Source organism: Dryobates pubescens, chromosome 16 (assembly GCF_014839835.1).
Source record: "Dryobates pubescens isolate bDryPub1 chromosome 16, bDryPub1.pri, whole genome shotgun sequence".
Taxonomy (NCBI): domain Eukaryota; kingdom Metazoa; phylum Chordata; class Aves; order Piciformes; family Picidae; genus Dryobates; species Dryobates pubescens.
In genome coordinates, this window is record NC_071627.1 from 4832538 (window position 1) to 4856950 (window position 24413).

At 51.1% G+C, this 24413-nt stretch overlaps 2 protein-coding genes and 1 pseudogene across 2 annotated transcripts; all 3 read left to right on the forward strand.

Moving 5' to 3' along the window:
- The window catches only part of LOC128897940 (protocadherin beta-15-like), a 28828-nt pseudogene continuing 4415 nt past the window's right edge, over positions 1 to 24413 (forward strand).
- On the forward strand, positions 9577 to 16578 carry LOC104306576 (protocadherin beta-15-like). Its single transcript, XM_054168597.1, has 2 exons — positions 9577 to 11967; positions 16423 to 16578. Exons 1-2 carry the CDS (start codon positions 9577 to 9579, stop codon positions 16576 to 16578), a joined length of 2547 nt encoding a protein of 848 aa, XP_054024572.1.
- Positions 16673 to 19093, forward strand: LOC128897948 (protocadherin beta-15-like). Its single transcript, XM_054168598.1, has one exon. It carries the CDS (start codon positions 16673 to 16675, stop codon positions 19091 to 19093), a length of 2421 nt encoding a protein of 806 aa, XP_054024573.1.

The window sequence follows — 24413 nt, forward strand, 5'->3', positions numbered from 1 at the left end:
CTGACAAACACTGCTCTCCCTGGGACGCTGCTTGCAAATGCCGGCAAGCCGGGAGGACGCTGTCTGGCTTTTGTGGAGAGGAATGGAGTGGAACGGCAGACGGAACGGAGGCAGCCTCAGGCAAGTGATCTTGTTCCTACTATGCGTTTGCGTGTGGCAGAGCGGGGCCGAAAGCCTCCGCTATTCTCTGGCGGAGGAGATGGAGAGGGACTCCTTTGTGGGCAATATTGCCCAGGACCTGGGGCTTACTCCGAGCCAGCTGGCAGCTCGCAAGGCGCGCGTTGTGTCCGAGGGGAACCAGCAGCTTTTCCACCTCAACCCGAGCACCGGAGTGCTGACGGCCAAGGAATCTCTGGACCGAGAGGAGATCTGTCCTCAGAGCGAGACCTGCACACTCTTCTTTAAGGTGTTCTTTGACAACCCGTTGCAGCTGATCCGAGGGGAGGTGGAGATTCTTGACGTGAATGATAACTCCCCAGTATTCCCGGAGAAAGAGACGGTTTTAGAGATTCTTGAAACGGCGTCTCCAGGGTCCCGTTTCCCTCTAGAAAGCGCCCGTGACAAGGACGTGGGCAGCAACGGCTTGCAGAACTACACTCTGGGATCGAATTCGCATTTCTCGCTTGCTCAGGGAATGCAGAAAGATGGAGCAAAATATGCCGAACTCGTCTTAGAACGGCAGCTGGACCGAGAAGAACAGCGACAGATCAAATTACTCCTCACTGCCACCGACGGAGGATCACCAGCCAGGTCAGGCACGGCTCAGATCCGGATCGTGGTGCTGGATGCCAATGACAACACCCCAACGTTCAGTCGGGAGATCTACGAGGTGCACCTGGCCGAGAACAGCCCCGCGGGGCAGCTGGTAGTCAGAGTTGCAGCCACAGATCCCGACGAGGGGTCAAATGGTAAAGTGCAATACACCTTCACTAAGTCATCTGAAGGGTCCCGGCAGATCTTCGTTCTGAATCCTGACACGGGGGAGATCCGAGTGGCAGGAAAACTGGACTTCGAGGAAACTAAAATCCACGAGGTGATGGTGAGAGCCACTGACGGAGGAGGACTTTATACTCATTGCAAAGTGCATGTGGACGTTATGGACGTGAACGACAACGCCCCGGAGATACAGCTGACCTCACACACCACTTCCATTCCTGAGGACGCACCGCCACGCACTGTGGTGGCACTCTTCAGCGTGCGGGACCAAGACGCCGGCGACAACGGCAGGACAGAGTGCACCATCGATGGGGATTTGCCCTTCACTCTCATCCCAACTTTCGACAATTACTACGAGCTGAGAACCAACGCGGCGCTGGACAGGGAGACGACGGCAGAGTATAACATCAGCATCCGAGCGACGGACTGGGGCCCGCGGCGCCTGAGCTCTCGGCAGAGCCTGTGGGTGCAGGTGTCGGACGTGAACGACAACGCCCCCGCCTTCAGCCAGGAGCTCTACAGCATGTGGGTGACGGAGAACAACAGCCCCATGGTGCGCATCGGCAGCGTGCAGGCCAGCGACGCGGACGCGGGCAGCAACGCGCGCGTGCAGTACGCGCTGGTGCGTGAGGAGGGCGAGGAGCAGCCGGCGGTGTCGGTGAGCTCGGAGAGCGGCGACGTGTACGTGGTGCGCTCGCTGGACTACGAGCGGGTGCGCGCCTTGGAGGTGTGGGTGAGCGCGGCCGACGGCGGCTGGCCGGCGCTGAGCGCGCGGGCGCTGCTGCGCGTGCTGGTGCGCGACGAGAACGACAACGCGCCGGTGGTGCTGCACCCTGGTGCCGAGAGCGGCGCGGGCGCGGGCGAGCTGGTGCCGCGCTGGGCGCCGGCAGGCTACCTGGTGGCCAAGGTGGTGGCGGTGGACGCGGACGCGGGGCAGAACGCCTGGCTGTCCTACGAGCTGGCCAAGGCCACGGAGCCGGGGCTCTTCCGCCTCGGGCTGCACAGCGGCGAGCTGCGCACGGCGCGGGCCGTGGCCGAGCGCGACGCGCCCCGACACAGGCTCGTCGTGCTCGTGCGAGACCGCGGCCAGCCGCCGCGCTCGGCCAGCGCCACCCTCGCCGTCGCCCTGCTCCACGACTTCTCCGACGCCCATGTGCGCCTCAGCCAGGACGCGCCGCCCGCCGAGCCCGACGACACGCTCACTCTCTACCTCATCGCCTGCCTGGCCTGCGTCTCCGCGCTCTGCCTGGCCACCGGCCTGGCCGCCCTGCTTTTGAAGCTGCGGCGGGACAGGCGCAAACACGACGAGCCCTTGCCCACCTTCCCGACGGCTGTCGCCGAGAGCGATGCAGGCTCCCTTCCCCGCAGTCTTGTGTACGACGTGTGCTTGGCCACCGGCACCCTGAGCAGCGACTTTCACTTCCTCGGTCCGCTCTTGCCCTGCTTCCCTGCCGGGATGCCGCCCGGTGTGGCCCCACAGCGGAGCTCCGTGTGCTCACAAGCGGCGTCCAACCCCGGGGAAGAAGGCGACTGGGCTGCACAGGTGAGAACCTGAAGGCGACTGAGCAGCAGGGGAGACAGCAGGAGGCACCCCTGGGTAGGGGATTCAGGCGTGGGAGTTAGGCGTTTCAGTGTTTTGGAGCTGATGTTTGAAAGAGTCACCGGTACCAGAGTAGGTTAACGAAAGCCACTGGAGAGGTGGGGACTTCTTAGCAGCAGCTGCCAAAATGTTGAATGACTTCACCCCTCTTCCTCGGGGTTTCCTGTGTGCCATCTGTGGGGTCCTTTCTACATGGTGTCTGTATATATACGGACCCAGAACAGGAATGACAGCGGTCGTAGACACAGTTCCGCCTTGAACAGGCAGCCCCAGCAACAAGTGGTGCTTTTCAGCCTTATTCAGCTCTGTGCTGTAAAGGGATGTTACACACTGATGACACGCCCTGCACTGCTGATAGGAGCTGGTGCATACTATGTGTTTCTCTCCTGGGCGCCAGCAGTACTGAACTCCATGTCTCTGACAAGCTGCTGGAGGAGATGGAGGTGGTCAGACATTACAGGCCAAAATAAATGTGGTTCTCGGGGATTTACAAAGCACCCTCCCCAAATCAGTTCCTGACCCAGATGGATGAACCTCTCTTCTCAATGCTAATGTGAGCTTTAAGTGAGTCGTATCTGAGAAATACGCTGTTGAGAGAGCACAAGAGAGACAGAAAGTGATCGTTTAAAGAGCTTCTCCTCAAGGGTTTAGTAGGTTCCAGGGATTAATTTGGCACTTCACAAGACTCCAGAATCTGTATATACATGTAGGTGCATAAACACTGTTTTCTAGTCACCCCACAACCCATTTTGATATATCAGCCTTAAATAGCTTTAACTATTTGTCAGAAACAGATTTTTGTGTGCTTACCTTTGTAAATTACTCCCTCAGACTTGTGAAAACCTTGCAGCAGTGAAAGGTGTTTTCTGGCTTTAACTTTTCCCTGTTCAGGTCAGAGACACAGTCCCAGGTCCAACCTGCTCTTTAGCTCCATGTGAATAAGGCTGGTGTCATACAGTGGTGTCACACACAGCTTCTAAGCCTCTTGTTGATGCCTGCTTACCTTACATTGTTGATCACCTCTCCTCTCTCTCCTTTGCAGGCTCCCCTCCCAAAAGACACAAGTCCCAGACCTGCAGAAGCAGCTTGTGCCGCAAACAGGGGTGTGGAGCTAAATGTCAATTCTGATCAAAACCCTTGGGTCACCCATCAGTAACTGAGGAGAAAGCCAAACTTATCCATCCACACTACCTAATGTGCTCACAGAGAAAAGAGAACAAAGAAACCAACCAACCACCAAAAAAGCAGCAGAGAGGCACAAATCATCTCTGAGAGAGAGTGAAACCCTCTCTCTTCTTGAGCAGTACTTTATTAATATAATTGCTTAGTAATTATGTCATGTATCGAGGACAAAGACTGTGCTGCATGCTGATTACACTGAGACTTGATGCATGTTTGTGAGCTCTGAGCAATGTATGTTTTACATGTGTAAAGTTGAAATGTACATTTCAATTTTTCATTGTTGGTTCTTGTTCTAAGATGATAGGGATTTAAAAGTATTGCTGCTGTTCTGTAGCACAATAGGCTTTTACAATTATTTTCTGGGCACAGTAGAGCATCAAGAAGCTTTCTGTTTTCCTTTCACTAACCAGTAACAATCTATAAAGTCCTGTGATATTTGCTGTGGCTCACATCTTCTAAAAGTCAAATACCTAATGATATAAACCAATAAAACCTACTTGGAGGTCCCTTGGCTGAGTGTGCTGTGTGGAAGGTCTCTTGTCACAATTATTGCTGAGGAAGTCACCACCCCAGCAGCAGGATTTCAGGAAGAAGCCCAAGCCTTTGGAGTGGATTTTATGAAGGGGAAATCAGAGCAACCTGAAAATATGCCTTTCTCAGGGGATTGCACTTGGAGCTTCTCAAAGCCAAGCTGGGGTCCTAGAGATGCTGTCGCCAACCCCTTTACGACAGCTCCCAGCCTGAGAGTTCATGAATTGGGTGAAACCACCTGAGATTTCCTGTGGTCAACTACATGGCAGTCACTACCACAGCTGATGGACCAGCTCACTCTGGACACTCTCTCTGGAAGAGAGCCTTTTACTCTCACTAGCATAGAATCAGCACAGTCAGAGCCTTAGGAGAGGAAGGCTTCCAGGCTGCAATACTTGGCATTGGTTCCTCCAGAAGAAATTTGTATTTGGAAATTATATCACTGGTTACAGTCAAATTTTAAGTCAGAAGAAATGTTTTCTCCATTAAACCAAACCAAAATGAAACAAAACCCCCAAACAAACAAATAAAAACAAACAAACAAAACCCCAAACAAATGAAACTGAAAGCTCACTGCCTAAGACAATAGTATGTATCAGCTCTAGTTCAGTCATTTCTGAAATGCCTCAAGAATGGAGTTGGTTCTGGGGACTCCAGCTCATTTCTTGTCTTATTTGCTCTCAGACAAGACCCTGCACCTCTTATCTTGTGCTGTGATGCAATAACAAGTTCTGAGAGGCAAATCACAGAATCACTGAACTGCATGCAGCCCTTGCTGTGGCTTGGGAAAGTAAGGGTGTTGCGAGTACTGTGCAACAATGGGATGCAAGTGTGTGGCATCTTCTCTGAGTTCTAGATATCTCTGAGATGTGTGGGTTCTGTGTGTTTTGCCTTTTGCTCACTCTCTCTGTCCATGCAGCTATTCTGTTTCTGCATATTCTGCATCAAGGCTCTTCTAAACCTCTACTGGTGCAGCATTGAACCATTGTATCCTATCAATAGAGATGAGGAAGAGAAGATAGCACCTGTTCTGGTTGCATTCCAGTCAGTGCTTTCACATCCTTCTTAAATGGTGAGGCCCACAACTCTAAATAGGGCAGGTCAATTATCTCTTTAGACTGGGTGGTTATGGTGTGTTTGATGAACCCTAGAATGTAGTTTACCCTCTTTGCTGCCAGGGCACATGGCTGACAAGCCTTGGGCATGCTGCCAACCAGCAGCCCCAGATCCCTTTCTGCAGGGCTGCTCTCCAGTCCTTCTTTTCCACATTTAGACTTGTGCTCAGCATTACTCCATCCCATGTTCAGAATCTGGCACTGGAACTTGTTACATTCCATGGCACTGATGGTTCTCTGATGCTCCAGTCTATCCAGAATGCTCTGCAAGGCCTCTAGTCCCACAAGTGCATAAAGAGCACCTTGCAGTTTGGTATCATCAGCAAACATGCTAATGGTGCATTCAGCTCTTGCATCTAGATCATTCCTGACACGGAAACCCTGCAGAACATCAGTCATGACTGGTTGCCAACCAGATACAGCTGCCCCCCATTCACTACAACCCTTTGAGTCCTGACCTTCAGCCAGTTTGTCAACAGGCACACTGTGAACCTGCCCACCTTAATCTTGAATGTGCTCAGAAGGATGCTGTGGGGGACAGTAGCAAAAGCCTTATGAATATCCAGAAAAACAACACCTATCACCTTCCCTTCATTCATTAGGCAGGAAACCTTATCATAGAAGGATATAAAGTTAGGTAACCAGACCTTTCCCTGGATGAATCCATGTTGACCAGATTGAATAACTGCAATGCTCCTGAAATGCCTTTCAGTAGTACCCAGGATGACCTTCTCTACAATGTTTCCACAAACCAAGGCCAGTCTAACAGATCTGTAGGTTCCTGGGTCTTCCCTCACAACCTTTTGGCAAATTGGAAGAACACCGGCTAGATTCCATGCACCAGGGATCTCTGCAGAGTCCCAAGAGTGTCAGCAGATTGAGAAGCATCTTGCTGTAACACCTACTAGCACTTTCAGTTCACTGAAATTAATTCTATCAGGTCCCATGGATTTGTGAAAATTCACCTGGTGCAACTGGTCTTGTACAATTTCAGTGTCCACAAATGGCGAGTCACTGTTTTTAAACTCGTGGTCCTCTCTCCGACTCAGCAGAGTGGGCAGCCCAAGGTCTATCAGTATTATTAAACAGGGAGGCAAAAAAGCATTGAATGCCTCCACATCTTTTTCATCCATGTTAGCCAGGTGGCCATCTTCCTCAAATACAAAGATATCTTCTTGCTGTTAGCGAACTTCAGATAAACTTTTCTTTTGCCTAACGCAGCACCAACTTCATTTAAGTGTAAGTTTTTTCTTTTCACATCTTCTCCCTGCATATATGAACATCAGATCAGTCATCTACCTGCAAAGCCTGACCTTGCTTCTAGAGACCACAGTATTCCTTGTTTTTCTTGAGCTCCATGAGTTGTTCCCTGCTCAGCCAAACTGGGCTTCTGCCCCATTTGCTTGACACAGTGGAACTGCCTGATAATAGACTGGAATTGTATAGTTCACTGTCTTTGGGTGGTTTGAAGGGAAAATCTGCAAGTCAGTTTAAAGGACTTTGTCTGAACATAGAATGGAGATGAATTTGGAAAAGGTCCATTTAGTTTGGACTCACCTACACTCTTCCCAGATTCAGTTTATTGGTGACTGTGGGAAACCCTCAGGCTGTATTGTGCTGCAGTTCCAAAGTAATATTGGAAACCAGGATCCCTGAAGGCCTTGTGTGAAGACAGCGGTCTGTGTAGAGATGTTGTTTCTGGGAAAGCTCTGTGAGTGTTCTCAGAAAGCTGGGAGTTTTTTCTCTTTTTGTGCCTTGGGTGAGGTAAAGGTGAGCAGGTCCATTCCTTCAGTTTGGAGATGAAGCCTATGGTGCATCAAGGACAATTGCAGAGAGCGGGGAATAGCAGCCAGGCCTCTGCAGGTCTTCTGAATACTGAACTTCTGGCTGTGACCAGGCCCAGTTTGATCCAATTCATAGGAACCTGGGCCCTACCCTGAAGGCATCTTGGGTGTGCAAAAGCCTGTGCAAAGCAGTGAGGTGGGAAGAGTGACATTTCCTACTTTGCTGACAAATCCTGATGCAGATGACAACATTAACACTGTTATCACTGTTGTAGATGAGTCTGGGAAGACTCTCCCACCAAGTTGGAAGGTTCAGACTGGACAAACTTGCCTTCTAAACTCCTTAGAGAGGAGTCATCCAGTTTTAGCTCCTGACAATAAAGAATTTAGAATTCAGATTCTGCCCCACATTTGGGTTTATTTCAGCTTGTGGAAAAACGTGAACATGTCCAGACTTTTTGTCTAATTGCCATGTTTAGCAGCCTCTATGGTGACTGGAATAACATCTTTCAAATTTTGCCTGCTCATGTAGTTTCATCATCCTCCTGTCTTTGGGATGTAAGATAGAACACAGGAAGTTTCACCTCAACATGAGGAGAAATTTCTTTCCTGTGAAAGTGACAGAGTGGACAGAGTGACAGAGAGTGACAGAGCTGGAACAGGATGCCCAGAGAGTCTGTGGAGTCTCCTTTGCTGGAGACTTTCAAAGCCAACCTGGGTGTGTTCCTGTGTGACCTGCCCTAGCTGATCTTGCTTTGGCAGCAGAATTGGCCCCAGTGATCTCAGGAGGTCCCTTCCAAAACCTAATATTCTATGATTCTCTGGGAGGCATCTGGGATCTCACTGTACAAGGCGCCCAGTACTTCTTCATTTTCACTAAGCAAAATTTCAAATGAAGTTTGGTTACAGTTTTCAGCCTGAGGCCTCCTCTCTCCAGTTTCTTGTGCTCAGCACAAACCAGATTCAATTCAACCTCATTTTAAGCAATTGCACAATTACATCAAATATTCTATGAATAAACTTGTCGCATCCCCAACACTTCCCTCTTGCTCTTGTTAAGCAAAGCCACTAATGGTATAAACACTGATCTTTTTGGTTTGCTTGCCTGGGTTTCACTGCTGTTGTTTGGTTTTTGTTATGTAAGTTAGACTGACTTCAGTGGAGGCAGCAGCTTTCCTCTCCAAGACATTGTGTACATGTCACCCACCTTGTTGCTGGGTCCACAGGTGCTGCTTCAGCAGGGTCAGTGATGAGTTTCTGGGGGGTTTAGATGCTCTCAGGCATGGATCCTGACTCATGCTGCCAGACTGTACTGAGAATCACTCTCCTCTCCTACCTCCATTTCCTCACGGTTGTTCCTTTCAGGTCCATTGTTAGCCTAGGTTGATTCTGCCTCTGATCATCCCATCTCAAGCTTTACACATTCCTAGAACCCTCTTCAACAATGTCCTTATCATATCTTTGCAGTAATTAACAGGTTTTAATTTTTTCTCTTTTCCCCTTATAGTTTACAAAGCCTCGGGCTGAAATTGTATGCGTTTACATTTGAATAGTTCCTTTAATGGCCCATGATTCTGTGTCAATAGATCCACACTTCATGCTATTGTTCATTGCTGCTCTTTAAGGTTTGTGTATCTGGGAGTATAACTTCTGAACACTCCTGGTTGTTTCTTCCCTTTTGCAGGAAATATTCTAGGCCATCACTCCTTTACACAGGTTCAGGAGTTCCGGTTTGACCTCTGAGTTCAGGGACCTTCAAAATGTTTCTAATTGCAGGTGGCAACATCAGAAGAGAAAGGTCTGTATGCCTCCAGAAGATGCACATAGGTTACAGCTGGGAACAGGTTTCACAAAAGTGACAACGTGACAGTGACAAAGCCTAACGTAGGTGCCAGGGGAAAGCAGGTGGCAGGGGAAGACACTTTTCTCAAATCAAGATAGAAAAGGGCTTAAATTGGGTGACGTGCGATACAAAAAGTGGAAAAAAAAAAAAACCAAACCATAATTAGAGTGATGCATCTCAGAAAGACAGCAGAATCACTCTGCGTGGTGGTGATGGAGAAGATTTTGCTTTACCAAGGGGATTTTTCCTTGGCACCAGTCTTTTGGGTCCGCTTTGGCATGGAGAGAGCAGCCGGAAGTAGCAAAGCCCAAGGTAGGAGCTCCGACCAGAAGCAGAGGAACCATTCCCGCTGCCGACACTGGGTGGCGGTGTTGACCACGGCTTCCTCTACCCGCTCCAGCTCTGCCGCCCCGGCACACAAAAACAGCCGACAGAGCTACCCGGAAAGGGCGGAGGGGAACGCAGCCGGGCTGCTCAGGGTCTCGCAGAAGCCCTTCTCTGCCATCCCTGGCAAACAGGGCTACGCCTGAAACGCTGCAAATGCCGGCAAGCCGTGAGGATACTGTCTGGCTTTTATGGAGAGGAATGGCGTGGAACGGCATAAGGAGCGGAGGCAGCCTCAGGCAAGTGATCTTGTTCCTTCTGTGCTTTTGCGTGTGGCAGAGCGGGGCCGAAAGCCTCCGCTATTCTCTGGCAGAGGAGATGGAGAGGGACTCCTTTGTGGGCAATATTGCCCAGGACCTGGGGCTTGCTCCGAGCCAGCTGGCAGCTCGCAAGGCGCGCGTTGTGTCGGAGGGGAACCAGCAGCTTTTCCGCCTCAACCCGAGCACCGGAGTGCTGATGGCCAGGGAGTCTCTGGACCGAGAGGAGATCTGTCCTCAGAGCGAGACCTGCACGCTCTTCTTTAAGGTGTTCTTTGACAACCCATTGCAGCTGATCCGAGGGGAGGTAGAGATTCTTGACGTGAACGACAACTCTCCAGTGTTCCCAAAGAAAGAAATAGCTTTAGAGATTCTTGAAACGGCACCACCTGGGTCTCGTTTCCCTCTGGAAAGTGCCCGTGACAAGGACGTGGGCAGTAACGGTTTGCAGAACTACAGCCTCGAGTCAAATTCGCATTTTTCCCTTGTTGTAAGAGGAAGGAAAGGTGGAACAAAGTACCCAGAGCTCGTCCTAGAGCGTCAGCTCGACCGCGAAGAACAACGAGAGATTCATTTACTCCTGACGGCCACGGACGGAGGCTCGCCGCCCAGGTCAGGCACGGCTCAGGTCCAGATCGTGGTTCTGGATATCAATGACAACATTCCGGTCTTTGATACGGAGGTTTATGAAGTGCGGCTACTCGAGAATAGCCCCCCGGGGCAGCTAGTGGTGAGAGTCATGGCCACAGACGCCGACGAAAACTTATACAGTAAATTGCAGTACGACTTCACCGAAATACCAGTGGGGTCTAGGGAACTCTTTGATCTCAACGCTGACACGGGAGAGATTCTCGTGGCAGGCAACCTGGACTTCGAGGAAACAAAATTCCATGAACTGATGGTGAGAGCCACTGACGGCGGGGGTCTGTACAGTCATTGCAAAGTGCAACTGGAGGTTGTGGACGTGAACGACAACGCCCCGGAGATACAGCTGACCTCTCACACTGCCTCCATTCCCGAGGACGCTCCGCCACGCACCGTGGTGGCCCTCTTCAGCGTGCGGGACAGAGACGCCGGTGACAACGGCAGGACAGAGTGCACCATTGAAGGGGACTTGCCATTCACTCTCACCCCCACCTTCGATAATTACTACGAGCTGAGAACCAACGCGGCGCTGGACAGGGAGACGACGGCAGAGTATAACATCAGCATCCGAGCGACGGACTGGGGACCGCGGCGCCTGAGCTCTCGGCAGAGCCTGTGGGTGCAGGTGTCGGACGTGAACGACAACGCCCCCGCCTTCAGCCAGGAGCTCTACAGCATGTGGGTGACGGAGAACAACAGCCCCATGGTGCGCATCGGCAGCGTGCAGGCCAGCGACGCGGACGCGGGCAGCAACGCGCGCGTGCAGTACGCGCTGGTGCGTGAGGAGGGCGAGGAGCAGCCGGCGGTGTCGGTGAGCTCGGAGAGCGGCGACGTGTACGTGGTGCGCTCGCTGGACTACGAGCGGGTGCGCGCCTTGGAGGTGTGGGTGAGCGCGGCCGACGGCGGCTGGCCGGCGCTGAGCGCGCGGGCGCTGCTGCGCGTGCTGGTGCGCGACGAGAACGACAACGCGCCGGTGGTGCTGCACCCTGGTGCCGAGAGCGGCGCGGGCGCGGGCGAGCTGGTGCCGCGCTGGGCGCCGGCAGGCTACCTGGTGGCCAAGGTGGTGGCGGTGGACGCGGACGCGGGGCAGAACGCCTGGCTGTCCTACGAGCTGGCCAAGGCCACGGAGCCGGGGCTCTTCCGCCTCGGGCTGCACAGCGGCGAGCTGCGCACGGCGCGGGCCGTGGCCGAGCGCGACGCGCCCCGACACAGGCTCGTCGTGCTCGTGCGAGACCGCGGCCAGCCGCCGCGCTCGGCCAGCGCCACCCTCGCCATCGCCCTGCTCCACGACTTCTCCGACGCCCATGTGCGCCTCAGCCAGGACGCGCCGCCCGCCGAGCCCGACGACACGCTCACTCTCTACCTCATCGCCTGCCTGGCCTGCGTCTCCGCGCTCTGCCTGGCCACCGGCCTGGCCGCCCTGCTCATGAAGTTGCGGCGGGACAGGCGCAAACACGACGAGCCCTTGCCCACCTTCCCGACGGCTGTCGCCGAGAGCGACGCAGGCTCCCTTCCCCGCAGTCTTGTGTACGACGTGTGTTTGGCCACCGGCACCCTGAGCAGCGACTTTCACTTCCTCGGTCCGCTCTTGCCCTGCTTCTCTGCCGGGATGCCTCCCGGCGGTGCCCCACAGAGGAGTTCCGTGTGTGTACAAGCGGCATCCAACCCCGGGGACGAAGGTATTACACAGGTGAGGGTGTGGTGCCCGCCAAGACAAGGGGCAGTGGGAGTGGGCAGCGGCGGGAGGGGGCGTTGAGACCTGGGAGTCCGGGGTGAAGATTTTTTTTTTTTTTTAACCTGATGTTTATGAGCCACTCTGACGAGGAGAGGTTGGAGACAGTCGCTGCAGATGATTTCCCAGCAGATGTCCCTAGTATCGGGGACATCTCTGTTGCCATCTCTTAGATGTCCTCTGCATCATTATATGTGGCCTGAGATCAAGTCTGATGTGGTATTATCATTGTGTGATCCTGTTAGCGAGTTGTTTAGACACAGCCTGCAGAGCTCTCTGGATTCAGAGCAGGCTTCATGGCTTTTAGTTTTCCAGGCATCTGTGCAGCACTTCACAAGACTCCAGAAGGTGAACATATGCGAAGGCCCAGAAACACCGTTTTAGTGCCACCCCACAAACTATCCTTGTATTTCAACATTAAGCAGCATTTTACTAACTACCTGAAATTTCTATTTTGGGGCTCTTATCATCTCAAATTACTTCCTCAGAATCATAAAAGTTTTATACCAGCATCCTTGTGATGTCCACAACAGAGGATGTTTTCTGGATTTAAATTTTCCCTGTTCATGTCAGAGCCCCAGCACCTGCTCCAAACCAGTCTTTGGCTCTGGGTAGAGAAGAGTGGTGTCACACATGCAGTGGTGGCAGACTTGCCATCTATGCTTCCTGCAGATGACTGCTTTCCTTCCACAGTCAAATCACAGCCTCACCTCTGTGTTATTTGCAGGCTTCCCTCTCTGAAGACACGAGTTCCAGACCACCTGAAGCAGCTTGTGCTGCAAATAGGGGCGTGGAGCTAAATGCCTGTTCTGATCAAAGCCCTTGGCTCACACATCAGTAAGCGAGGAGAAAATGAGTCTCTCTTCACCAGCTATCGTCCTCACAGGGAAAGAAAACAGAGACCAAACACCCTCCAAAAGTAAAGCAGCAGAGAGCTATAAATCTTCTCTGTGAGAGAGCAAAACCTCCTCGTCCTCTTGATCATTACTGTACTCCTGTAGATATTTTGCAGTTGTGACATGGATGGAGGAGGAGTTTTTTTGCATGCTGATTACACTGAGACTTGATGCATGATTGTAAGAGTACTACTGCTTCCTAACCTAAATCTCCCCTGCATCACCTTGTCTGTGTATTTTGTCTTAAGAAGAGTTTAATAGTGAAATAGTCAAAGTGTATTTAGCTTTCTTCAGCCTGGTCAAGATCAGGCAAACAGATCTTCAGCAGAATTCAGAGGTGCTTGCAAAGGAATTGTTTAATAACAGGCAGAAGCTGATTACATTAGAAACAGCTGACATTGGCACTCTTCTGCTTGAAGAGGAGTTTACAGGTTCTCCTGACTCTGAAGAGTGGACTTTGAGCAATGTGTGCTTCTTGCATATTGTAAAGCTGAAATGAACATTCAAGACTTGTTTTTTTCTATTGTTATAGGCAATTTAACTGTTGTTTCTCATTTACTAGGCTTTTACAAGTATTTAGGGTGCTGTAGAGTACAGGACATCAAGAAGCTTTCTGTTTTCCTTTCATCTTTGCACCGGTCATGATCTCTAAAGTTCTGTGATATTTGCTGCCTCTCACACCTTCTAAAAGTCAAATACCTAATGATACAAAACAGTAAAACCTACGTGGAACTCCCTCAGCTGAGTGTGCTGTGTGGAAGATCACTTTTCATAGTCATTGGTGAGGAAATCACCGCCCCAAGAGCAGGATTTCAGGAAGAAGTCCTTGCCTTTGGAATGGATTTTATGGAGGGGAAATCAGAATGACCTGAAAATATGTCTTTCTCAGAGGAATGTGTGTTCAGGCCCACTTCAGGTCTGACCATAAGTTAAAGCATAGTTTTAAAGGCATTGCCCGAATGTCTCCTAAACACTGGCCAGCTTGGGGCACTGAACACCTCTCTAGGGAGCTTGTTCCAGTGTTTAGCCAACTTCTCTCTAAAGATATGCAAATGCTTCCTAATTTCCAGGCTGAACCTCCTCTGATGCAGCTTTGAGCCCTTCCCTTACATCCCTTTGCTGGAGATGAGGAAGAAGAGGCCTTCTCTGGATACATCCTTCTTAAATTGTGAGGTCTGGAATCACACCCAGTAGTCAAGGTCAGGCTGCATCAATAGGAACACAGTAGGATAATCATCTCTTTAGACTGCCTGCTCACACTGTGTTTGATGCACCCTAGGATGTGATTTGCCCTCTTGGCTGCCAGGGCAGGCTGATGATATGTCTTGGGTCTTCTGTCAACCAGCATCCCCAGATCCCTTTCTGCAGGGCTGCTCTCCAGCTACTCCTCTCCCCATTTTATGCCACTGATGATTCTTCAATGCTCCCAACTATCAAGATCCCGTTGCAAGGCCTCTTTTCTTTTAGGGGAGTCAAAAGCACCTCGCACTTTGATATCATCAGTAAAGTTTATAAAGGTGCATTCAACTGCTGCATGCAGTTTATTTATATATTCATGGAAGTGGACATAGAAAGAGCCCTGAGGAACACCACCAGTGACTGCTAGGCAAGCAGATGTAGCTGCATTTGCTACAACCCCTGAAGACCTCTGCTTCAGAAAATACATCATTAAGCACTCCCTTAACCTGCTCCTCTGCCAGCTGGACATCATGTCCAGAAAGATGATGTGAGGGACACTATTAAAAGCCTTATGAAAATCCAGGACAGCAATATTCACCACCTCCTCTTCATGCAGTGGGAGGGTGGCTATCAAATCACTTGCACAGGAGTTTCCCTCTCAGTAGTTCCCAGGGTGATCTTTTCCATAATGATTCCAGGTCAGACAAAAAGGATCATTAGTTCCTGGGTCTTTTCTCATGTACTTCTTGCAAAATGGAAGAACATTGTCTGGTTTCCAGTCAACAAGGACCTTCCCAGAATGTCAATGTCTTTGGTACAAGAGGGAGAGTGTCCCATCATAACATCCTCTAGCACTTTCAGTACTCTGGGGAGAATCCTATCACCCCCTCCTAAACACCCCATGGACTTGTGAATATTCAGCAGAGTGGCTGGTCCTGTACAATTTTGGTGTTCACAAAAGGAAATTCACTGTTCCCACACTCATGGTCCTGTGACTCAGTGCAGTGGGCAGCCCAAGTGCCTGATCACAGGCTGGAACTGTACAGAGTTGTGAGGATGTGGTCATTGTGGGAAACATTTCTTTTCTTACATTTATATATAATCTCCTATGCTCCAGCTTGCACTCTTGCTGCTTGTCCTATCATTGGACATGACTGAGAATAGGCTAGCTCCATCCTCCTGACACTCTTCACCTCTTTAGACATTAAAGAGATCAGCCCTCAGTCTCATGCAAGCTAGAGAGCCCCAGCTCCCTCAGCCTTTCCTCACAAAGAAAATGTTCCAGTCCCTTAAGCATCTTTGTGACTTTACGCTGGACTCTTCCAAGCCACTCTTCCCTGTCCTTCTTGAACTGAGTGACACAGAACTGGACACAATATTCCAGATGCAGCCTCACCAGGCATTTTTGCCCCTTCTTCTGCTCTGTGAACTGTGCTTAAGCCTTGTCTTGCCTGTCCCTCCTCAGAAGAACTGTCACCCCGTTTCTAATAACGGATTGTTTGAATGTGTAGCACGGAATATTGGGAACCCCTCACACTATGTTGTGCTGCAGTTCCAAAGTGTAATTTTGGAAACCAGGATCCCCTTGTGTGTGGAAGTGAAATAAAGAGAACACCTGCAGGCCTTGTGTGGAGACAGCGGTCTTTGTAGGGATGTTGTTTCTGAGAAAGGTGTGAACATTCTCAACAGGGTGGGATATTTTTTTTCTGCTTTTGTGCCTTGGCTGAGGTAAGGGTGACAAGGACCATTCCTTCAGGTTGGAGATGAGGTTTATCAGGTTGGAATTGAGGCTGTTCAATCTTCAGAAGATAAGGCTCTGAGGAGACCTTATTGTGGCCTTCCAGTATCTTAAGGGAGCCTACAAGCAAGCTGGTGAGAGACTTCTTAGGGTGCCAGGTAGTGATAGGACTGGGGCAGGGGGGGGGGGGGGGGGGGGGGGGGGGGGGGGGTGAGGGGGAGAGGGGAGCAAAACTAGAAGTGGGTAGATTGAGATTGGACATTAGGAAGAAGTTCTTCCCCGTGAGCATGGTGAGACATTGGAAGAGGTTACCCAGAGAGTGGTAAAAGCCTCATCCCTGGAGGTTTTTAAGGCCAGGCTGGATGTGGCTCTGAACAACCTCATGTAGTGTGAGGTGTCCCAGCCCATGGCAGGGGGGTTGGAACTGGATGATCCTTGAGGTCCCTTCCAACCCTAACAGTTCCATGATTCTATGATTCTTATAGTGTCAGGACAATTGTGCAGAGAAGGGCAGGGCTTTTTCCATGACACCAGTCTTTTGGCTCCGTTTGGTACCGAGAGAGCAGTTGCCAGCAGCTAAACCCGAGGCATTACTGCCAGCCAGAAGCAGAGGAACCATTCCCGCTGCCGACGCTGGGTGGCGGTGTTGACCACGGACCGGCAGCTTCCTCGGCCCGCCCAGGCTTTGCAGCATTGGCACACAAAAACAGCCGACATAGCTGCTCGGGAACGCAGGCGGACTGCTCGGGGGATTGAAGAAGACCTTCTCCGTAGTCCCTGACAAACACTGGGACGCTGCTTCCAAATGCCGGGAAGCCGGGAGGACGCTGCCTGGCTTTTATGGAGAGGAATGGAGTGGAACAGCAGACGGAGCAGAGGCAGCCCCAGGCAAGTGATCTTGTTCCTTCTGTGCGTTTGCGTGTGGCAGAGCGGGGCCGAAAGCCTCCGCTATTCTCTGGCGGAGGAGATGGAGAGGGACTCCTTTGTGGGCAATATTGCCCAGGACCTGGGGCTTACTCCGAGCCAGCTGGCAGCTCGCAAGGCGCGCGTTGTGTCGGAGGGGAACCAGCAGCTTTTCCGCCTCAACCCGAGCACCGGAGTGCTGACGGCCAAGGAATCTCTGGACCGAGAGGAGATCTGTCCTCAGAGCGAGACCTGTACCCTCTTTTTTACGGTCTTCTTGGACAATCCTTTAGAACTGATCCGAGGGGACGTGGTGGTTCTTGATGTGAATGATAATTCCCCCACGTTCCCAGAGAAGGAGATGGTTTTAGAAATTCTTGAAACCACATCTCCGGGTTTCCGTTTTCCTCTGGAAAGAGCACAGGATACTGATATGGGCAGCAACAGTTTGCAGAACTACAGCCTCGGGTCTAATTCGCATTTCTCCCTTGCTATCAAAACAAGGAATGATGGAGAAAAATATGCCGAGCTCGTACTGGATCGGCAGCTGGACCGAGAAGAGCAACCGGTCCTGAATTTACTGCTGACAGCCACCGACGGAGGCTCTCCACCCAGGTCAGGCACGGCTCAGATTCGGATCGTGGTGCTTGATGCCAATGACAACACCCCGATGTTCAGTCAGGAGGTCTACGAGGTGCGTGTGGCTGAGAACAGCCCCACAGGGCAGCTGGTGATGAGAGTCACGGCCACGGATCCCGACGAAGGGTCCAATGGGAAAGTGCAGTACACCTTCACACAGATATCAAAAGGATCTCGGCAGCTCTTCATACTGAACGCTGACACGGGAGAAATCCGGGTGGCAGGAAACCTGGACTTTGAAGAAATGAAAAAGCACGAGATGATGGTGAGGGCAGCCGATGGTGGGGGTCTCTCTGCGCATTCCAAAGTGCTGGTGGAGATCGTGGACATGAACGACAACACCCCGGAGATACAGCTGACCTCACACACTGCCTCCATTCCCGAGGACGCTCCGCTACGCACACTGGTGGCACTCTTCAGCGTGCGGGACAGAGACGCCGGTGACAACGGCAGGACAGAGTGTACCATCGAAGGGGACGTGCCCTTCACTCTCACCCCCACTTTCGATAATTACTACGAGCTGAGAACCAACGCGGCGCTGGACAGGGAGACGACGGCAGAGTATAACATCAGCATCCGAGCGACGGACTGGGGCCCGCAGCGCCTGAGCTCTCGGCAGAGCCTGTGGGTGCAGGTGTCGGACGTGAACGACAACGCCCCCGCCTTCAGCCAGGAGCTCTACAGCATGTGGGTGACGGAGAACAACAGCCCCATGGTGCGCATCGGCAGCGTGCAGGCCAGCGACGCGGACGCGGGCAGCAACGCGCGCGTGCAGTACGCGCTGGTGCGTGAGGAGGGCGAGGAGCAGCCGGCGGTGTCGGTGAGCTCGGAGAGCGGCGACGTGTACGTGGTGCGCTCGCTGGACTACGAGCGGGTGCGCGCCTTGGAGGTGTGGGTGAGCGCGGCCGACGGCGGCTGGCCGGCGCTGAGCGCGCGGGCGCTGCTGCGCGTGCTGGTGCGCGACGAGAACGACAACGCGCCGGTGGTGCTGCACCCTGGTGCCGAGAGCGGCGCGGGCGCGGGCGAGCTGGTGCCGCGCTGGGCGCCGGCAGGCTACCTGGTGGCCAAGGTGGTGGCGGTGGACGCGGACGCGGGGCAGAACGCCTGGCTGTCCTACGAGCTGGCCAAGGCCACGGAGCCGGGGCTCTTCCGCCTCGGGCCGCACAGCGGCGAGCTGCGCACGGCGCGGGCCGTGGCCGAGCGCGACGCGCCCCGACACAGGCTCGTCGTGCTCGTGCGAGACCGCGGCCAGCCGCCGCGCTCGGCCAGCGCCACCCTCGCCATCGCCCTGCTCCACGACTTCTCCGACGCCCATGTGCGCCTCAGCCAGGACGCGCCGCCCGCCGAGCCCGACGACACGCTCACTCTCTACCTCATCGCCTGCCTGGCCTGCGTCTCCGCGCTCTGCCTGGCCACCGGCCTGGCCGCCTTGCTCATGAAGCTGCGGCGGGACAGGCGCAAACAAGCCGAGCCCTTGCCCACCTTCCCGACGGCTGTCGCCGAGAGCGACGCAGGCTCCCTTCCCCGCAGCCTTGTGTACGACGTGTGCTTGGCCACCGGCACCCTGAGCAGCGACTTTCACTTCCTCGGTCCGCTCTTGCCCTGCTTCCCTGCCGGGATGCCCCCCGTTATGGCCCCACAGCGGAGCTCCATGTGCTCGCAAGAGGCGTCCAGCCTCGTGGAAGGGAGCGACTGTACTACACAGGTGAGGAACAGAATCGGGCCGTAGCGAGACAGAGAAGGGCAGGGTCATTGCGAGGTTAGGGATTGAGCCCTGGGAGTCAGGGGTGTCAGATTTGTGGGTATCTGTTTTTTAATGGGACTTCTGGAAGGGAGGAGGTTATACAGAGTGCCTGGAGAGTGCTTCTGTATGTATTGTGGATGTCTCAGATGCTTCTGTCCTCCTGACTGACCTCACCCCTCTGCAACCCGGTTTATGCCATGAGATCAAATCTGGGGTGGTATGATTGGTTCTGGCAGATTGTGGGTGCTTTCCATGTAGCGTTTACAGCTCTTTAGGAGTCAGAACTGGAAATACAGCACTCCTAGGGACATGTCATCCTAGAACAGATAGAACCTGGAATGTAGTGATCTAGCGTTAACAAAGACAGTGGTGTAAGGGTATGTGCCATCATTGATACCCCCTCCTGAACTGCTGTTAGGAACTGGTGCTTGGCACCAGTTAGGAACTTGTGCTTGGCACTAGGAAGTGCTGCTCACCAGGCTGGTGCAGTGCTGAATACAGTCTGTGTGACAAGGTGCTGGAGGCCAGACAAGGTGCTGGAGGCCATGAAGCATCTTGTCTCGGTTAAAATTTTGACTTACATTTCTATTTGCTATGAGTGGACAGTACAGGCCACAAAGATACAATTCCCAGCTATTTGTGAAGCAACCAGCCATTACCTTTCTAGCACAGTCAGTTGATTCTGGACAGCATCAGCACCCTTCAGAAAGCTGATGTGAACTTAGTCGTACCCTATTTTAGGTCAGAAACCCAGCACCTGATCCACACTGCTCTGTGGCTCTAGGTAGAGAAGGGTGGTGCCAAAGGCAGTGGTGTCAGATATGACTTCTAAGCGTCTTGTTAACCTTCCATGCACAAATTGCAACATCTCTCTTCTTTGAAGGCTCCCGCCTCCCAAGGTATGGATCCTAAACTTGCCAAAGCAGCTTGTGCTGCCAACAATGAAATGGAGCTAAATGTCAATTCTGAACAAAACCCTTGGCTCACCCATCAGTAAGTGAAGACAAAGACAAGCTTGTCTGTCCTCACCAGCTGATGTCCTCACTGGGAAGAAAGAAAAAGAGACCAAACACAGACTAAATATGTATCAGGGAGGTATAAGTCTTCTCTGAGAGAGAGCAAACCCCCTCTGCCCTCAAGCAGTATTTTATTCCTGTAGGTATTTTGCAGTTGTTACATGGATGGATGGAGGACTGTGTTGCATGCTGATTACAACAAGTCTTGGTTCGTGTTTGTGAGGGGAATACTGTAAGAGAAATACTACAAACTGAAAGCAGAGCTTCAAGGTAACTTTCTCCTACATCCTGTTTTCTGTGTTGTGGATTAGTTTTTTGTATGGCTCTGTAACAATGTTTTAGTTGTCTGCAGTCTGGTCAATCCCAGGCAAACAGATATGCAGCAGAATGCAGTGGTCCTTGCAAAGAAATTGCTTAATAACAGGCAGAAGCTGGTTACAGTAGAAATGGCTGACATTGGCACACCACTTCTGCTTAAGCAGGAGTTTACAGGTATTCCTGGCTCTGAAGAGTGAGATTTGAGCAAAGTGTGGGTTTGGTGTTTTGGTTTTTGTTGTTGTTGTGTTGGGATTTTTTAGCATGAAGCTGAAATGTGTATTCCAGAGTTTTGAATATAATGTCACAGACAATTGATAGCACTCTTTGTGGATTTGCTGTAAAATTGACTAAGGCACTTACAGGGAGATTAAGACACTGTAGAGGCCATCAAGCAGCTTTCTGTTTTCCTTTCTTTAACTGGTACTCATTTATAAAGTTGTGTGATATTTCCTTTTAAGTGTGAAATGCCTGACAGCAGAATAAAAAAAAAAAAACCACAACACAATAAAAACTACTTAGACCTCCCTTGGCTGAGTGTGCTGTCTGGGAGATCACTTGTCACAGCCATTGCCAAGGAAATTGCATCCCCAAAAGCAGGATTTCAGGAACAAATGCAAGCCTTTGTAGCAGATGTTATGGAGGGGAAAACAGAGCAACGTGGACATAGTCCATTCTCAGGTGTTGGATCAAAGTGGAGGGCTCCCAGCCTGCGAGATTGTGAATTAGGGAAACAATCTTGGTCTGTTCCAGAAACACATGAACGTTGCTGTGGTTCATGACCCAGATCACTCTGCATAATGGACACCTTCAACCATGCGCATCTTGTTATGTTACACAGCATAAAAGCTCCATGTGCACAAAGAGATCTGGTTTTTGTGTCCAAGCCTGGACCAGCAGCTTGATCCAGCAGAAGAGGTTGCTTTGCTGCTTTCTTGAATACATCCCACAGAGGATTCCCAGATGGATGCTGTTTATCATCATGGCATGGCAATAGCAAGGCCAGTGCTTTGGCTCTCTGCATTCCTCTCCGTGTCCCCTACCCAAGATCAGTTTCAGAACAGACTTAGGTAGCAGCAAGTTCAATTTCCTGAAGCCCATCTGGCCAGGCTGCCAACACAGCACTGTGCCATGGTTGGAAGCACCAATGTCGCCCTTCCTCAAGCAATATTATGCTTCAGCTTTGCTACAGCCATTTCTGCAGTGCTTCAAGAATGAGGTCAGATCTGAGGCCCCAGCTTAATTCTTCTGTCACTTGCTGTCCAGTCACTTGTTGACCTCTTATTTCATGCTGAGATGCAATGACAAGGTCGGGCAGACAAATCACTTGCTTAGTGGACTGCACATGGCAGTTGGGTTTGAATGGTGTTGGGAGAGAATGTTATAGAATGTTGTAGAACAGAAGTGGAAGTAGAAATAGAAATAGAAGTAGAAGCATAGACTAGACTAGAAAAGAAAAGAAAGAATAAGAGATCAACACCTTGCCCTCCACTTCCCTTCATCAAGAAGCTGTAGAGAGCAATAAGGTCACCCTGCAGCCTCCTATTCTCCAAACTAGACAACCCCAAATCCTTAGTGACTCCTCAGGGGCCGTTCATTTCCTCCCTGTCTCCAGATTTGTTGTCCTCTCCTGGATGCATTCCAGTATCTTCACATTCTTGTTAAAGTGTGGGACCCAGAACTGCACGCAGTCCTCAAGGTGAGGTCACAACAATGATAAACACAGCAGGATAATCTTCCCTTCTAACTGGCTGGTCATGCTGTGTGTCAGGGTCTGAGCTGACTCTGCTGTTGTGTGTTCAGTACCATGCTGTCGTCGTGCCAGCTTCAAAATGGAAATGCTGTCTGGAGCAAACTATCATGGGGCTTGAAATTCAGGTTGTAATATGAGAGGCTTCTTGTTCTGGTTGATCCTTCCAGTTTCTGGGTTTGGGGTGTTGGCCCTTTTCACTGGGCAGGCTGCCAGCTGGGAAGGTGGGGGGGTCACTGGTTTCTGCTGCTGCTTCTGCATTTTGCTGCATTTCTGCAAACAGGCTAAGGCCATTGTGCAATGTATTATCTCATTAAATCCCTGATCTCAACCCAAGGATTTTTTTGTGTGTTAATTTCCCTCCCATCTATGTGGGGGGAATTGGGCTTGTGAGAGAGGGCTATGTTAACCCAGGACACTCTGATGCATTTAAACAGGATGTGGCTTTCCCTCTTGGCTGCCAGAGCTCACTGCTGACATGTTTTTGGCTTACTGTCAACTGACAGCCCCAGACCCCTTTCTGTGGGGCTGCTCTCCAATCACTCCTCTTCACACTTATACTTGTGCCCAGTGTTACTCTATCCCAGGTGCAGAATCTGGCATTTGGACTTGTTCCATTTCATGCCACTGATGATTCCCCAGCACTCCAGTATATCGGGAGGTCACTGCAAGGCCTCTTTTTCCTTAAGACAGTTGACAGCAGCCCCCAGTATGGTATTGTCAACAAAGGTGTGAATGGTGTATTCATCTCCTGCATCCAGCTCATCCATATATATTCTGAACAGAAACTAAACTCTGAGGACAGCACTCATGACTGGTTGCCAATCATATGTAGCTGCCCAATCACTACAACCTTTTGATTCTTGACTTTCAGCCAGTTGGTTCTTCAGCAAGCACACCATGAAACTGCCCACCTTAATCTTTGATGTGTCCAGGAGGATGCTGTGAGGAACAGCAGCAAAAGCTTTATGAAGATCTGGAAAAACAACATCCACCACCATGCTTTCATTCTGTAGCCAGCTGACCTTATCATAGAAGGATATAAAATTAGTTAAACAGGACTGAACCTATGTTGATTGGACCTAATGACTGCACTGCTCTTGAAATGATTTTCAACAGTACCCATGATGATCTCCTCCAGCAACTGAGTTCAGTCTAAAAGATGTGTGGGTTCCCTGCTCTTCCTTTAACCTTCTTGTAAATTGGGAGAACACTGACAAGTTTCCAGTCAGCAGCAGGGATCTGTACAGTCTTCCAAGATGGAGAACATTTGCCCTTTCTCCTTCTGCTCTGTGAACTGTGCTTGAGCCTTGTCTTACCTGTTCCTTTTCAGAAGGACTGGCACTCCAGGTGTAACAACATATTGTTTGAATGCAGGCATGTGTCATGGAATATTGGGAAACTCTCATACTGTGATGTGTTGCAGTTCCAAAGTGTGACACTGCAACCCAAGATCCCCTTGTCTGTGAAATAAAGAGAACAGCCAAAGGCCTTGTGTGGAGACAATGGTCTGTGTAGAGATGTTGTTTCTGGGAAAGCTTTGTGAATGTCCTCAAGCAAGTTGGAGTTTTCCCTACTGTTGTCCTTTGAGGTAAGGGTGAGCAGGTACGTTCCTTTAATTTGGAGATGAGGCCTGTAATGGAAAATCAGGACAATTGTGGGGAGCAGGGAATAGCTGACAGGGTTCTTTGCATTTTCTGAGCACTGAGCTTCTGGCTCCCTTAAGAGCAGTTGTGAGTGTGCAAAGATCTCTGCAAAGCAGCAAGAAGGGACAGGTAAGCTTTGCAACTCTCCCAACAGCTCCAGCTGCAGATGTCAAATGTAAGGATGTTATAGGAGAGTCCAAGAAGACACTCCTGACAAGTTACAAGGTTCAGACTAGACCCTTGTGCTTTCTAAGCTACTCAGATTAAAGTCTGTGTGTGACTGGATCCATTCTTAGCCCTTGATTATAAAGAGAACTTCAGATCCCAGGTTATGCCACAGTCCAGTTTATAGTAGTGTTGTGCAAGACTCCCAGTGCTTCCCTATTTCAACTAAGCAAAAGTTTAAGTGAAAATCAGTTACAGTTTGTGGCCTGAGGCCTCCTCTCTCCAGTCTCTCATGCTAAGCGCAGTCACTCAAGCTGCGTTATAGCAAAACAACTTTCAGTTCAATCTAGTTTAAAGCAATCACAAAATTAATTCTAATACTGTATGCCTTATTTTTGTTCACAACAGTCCCC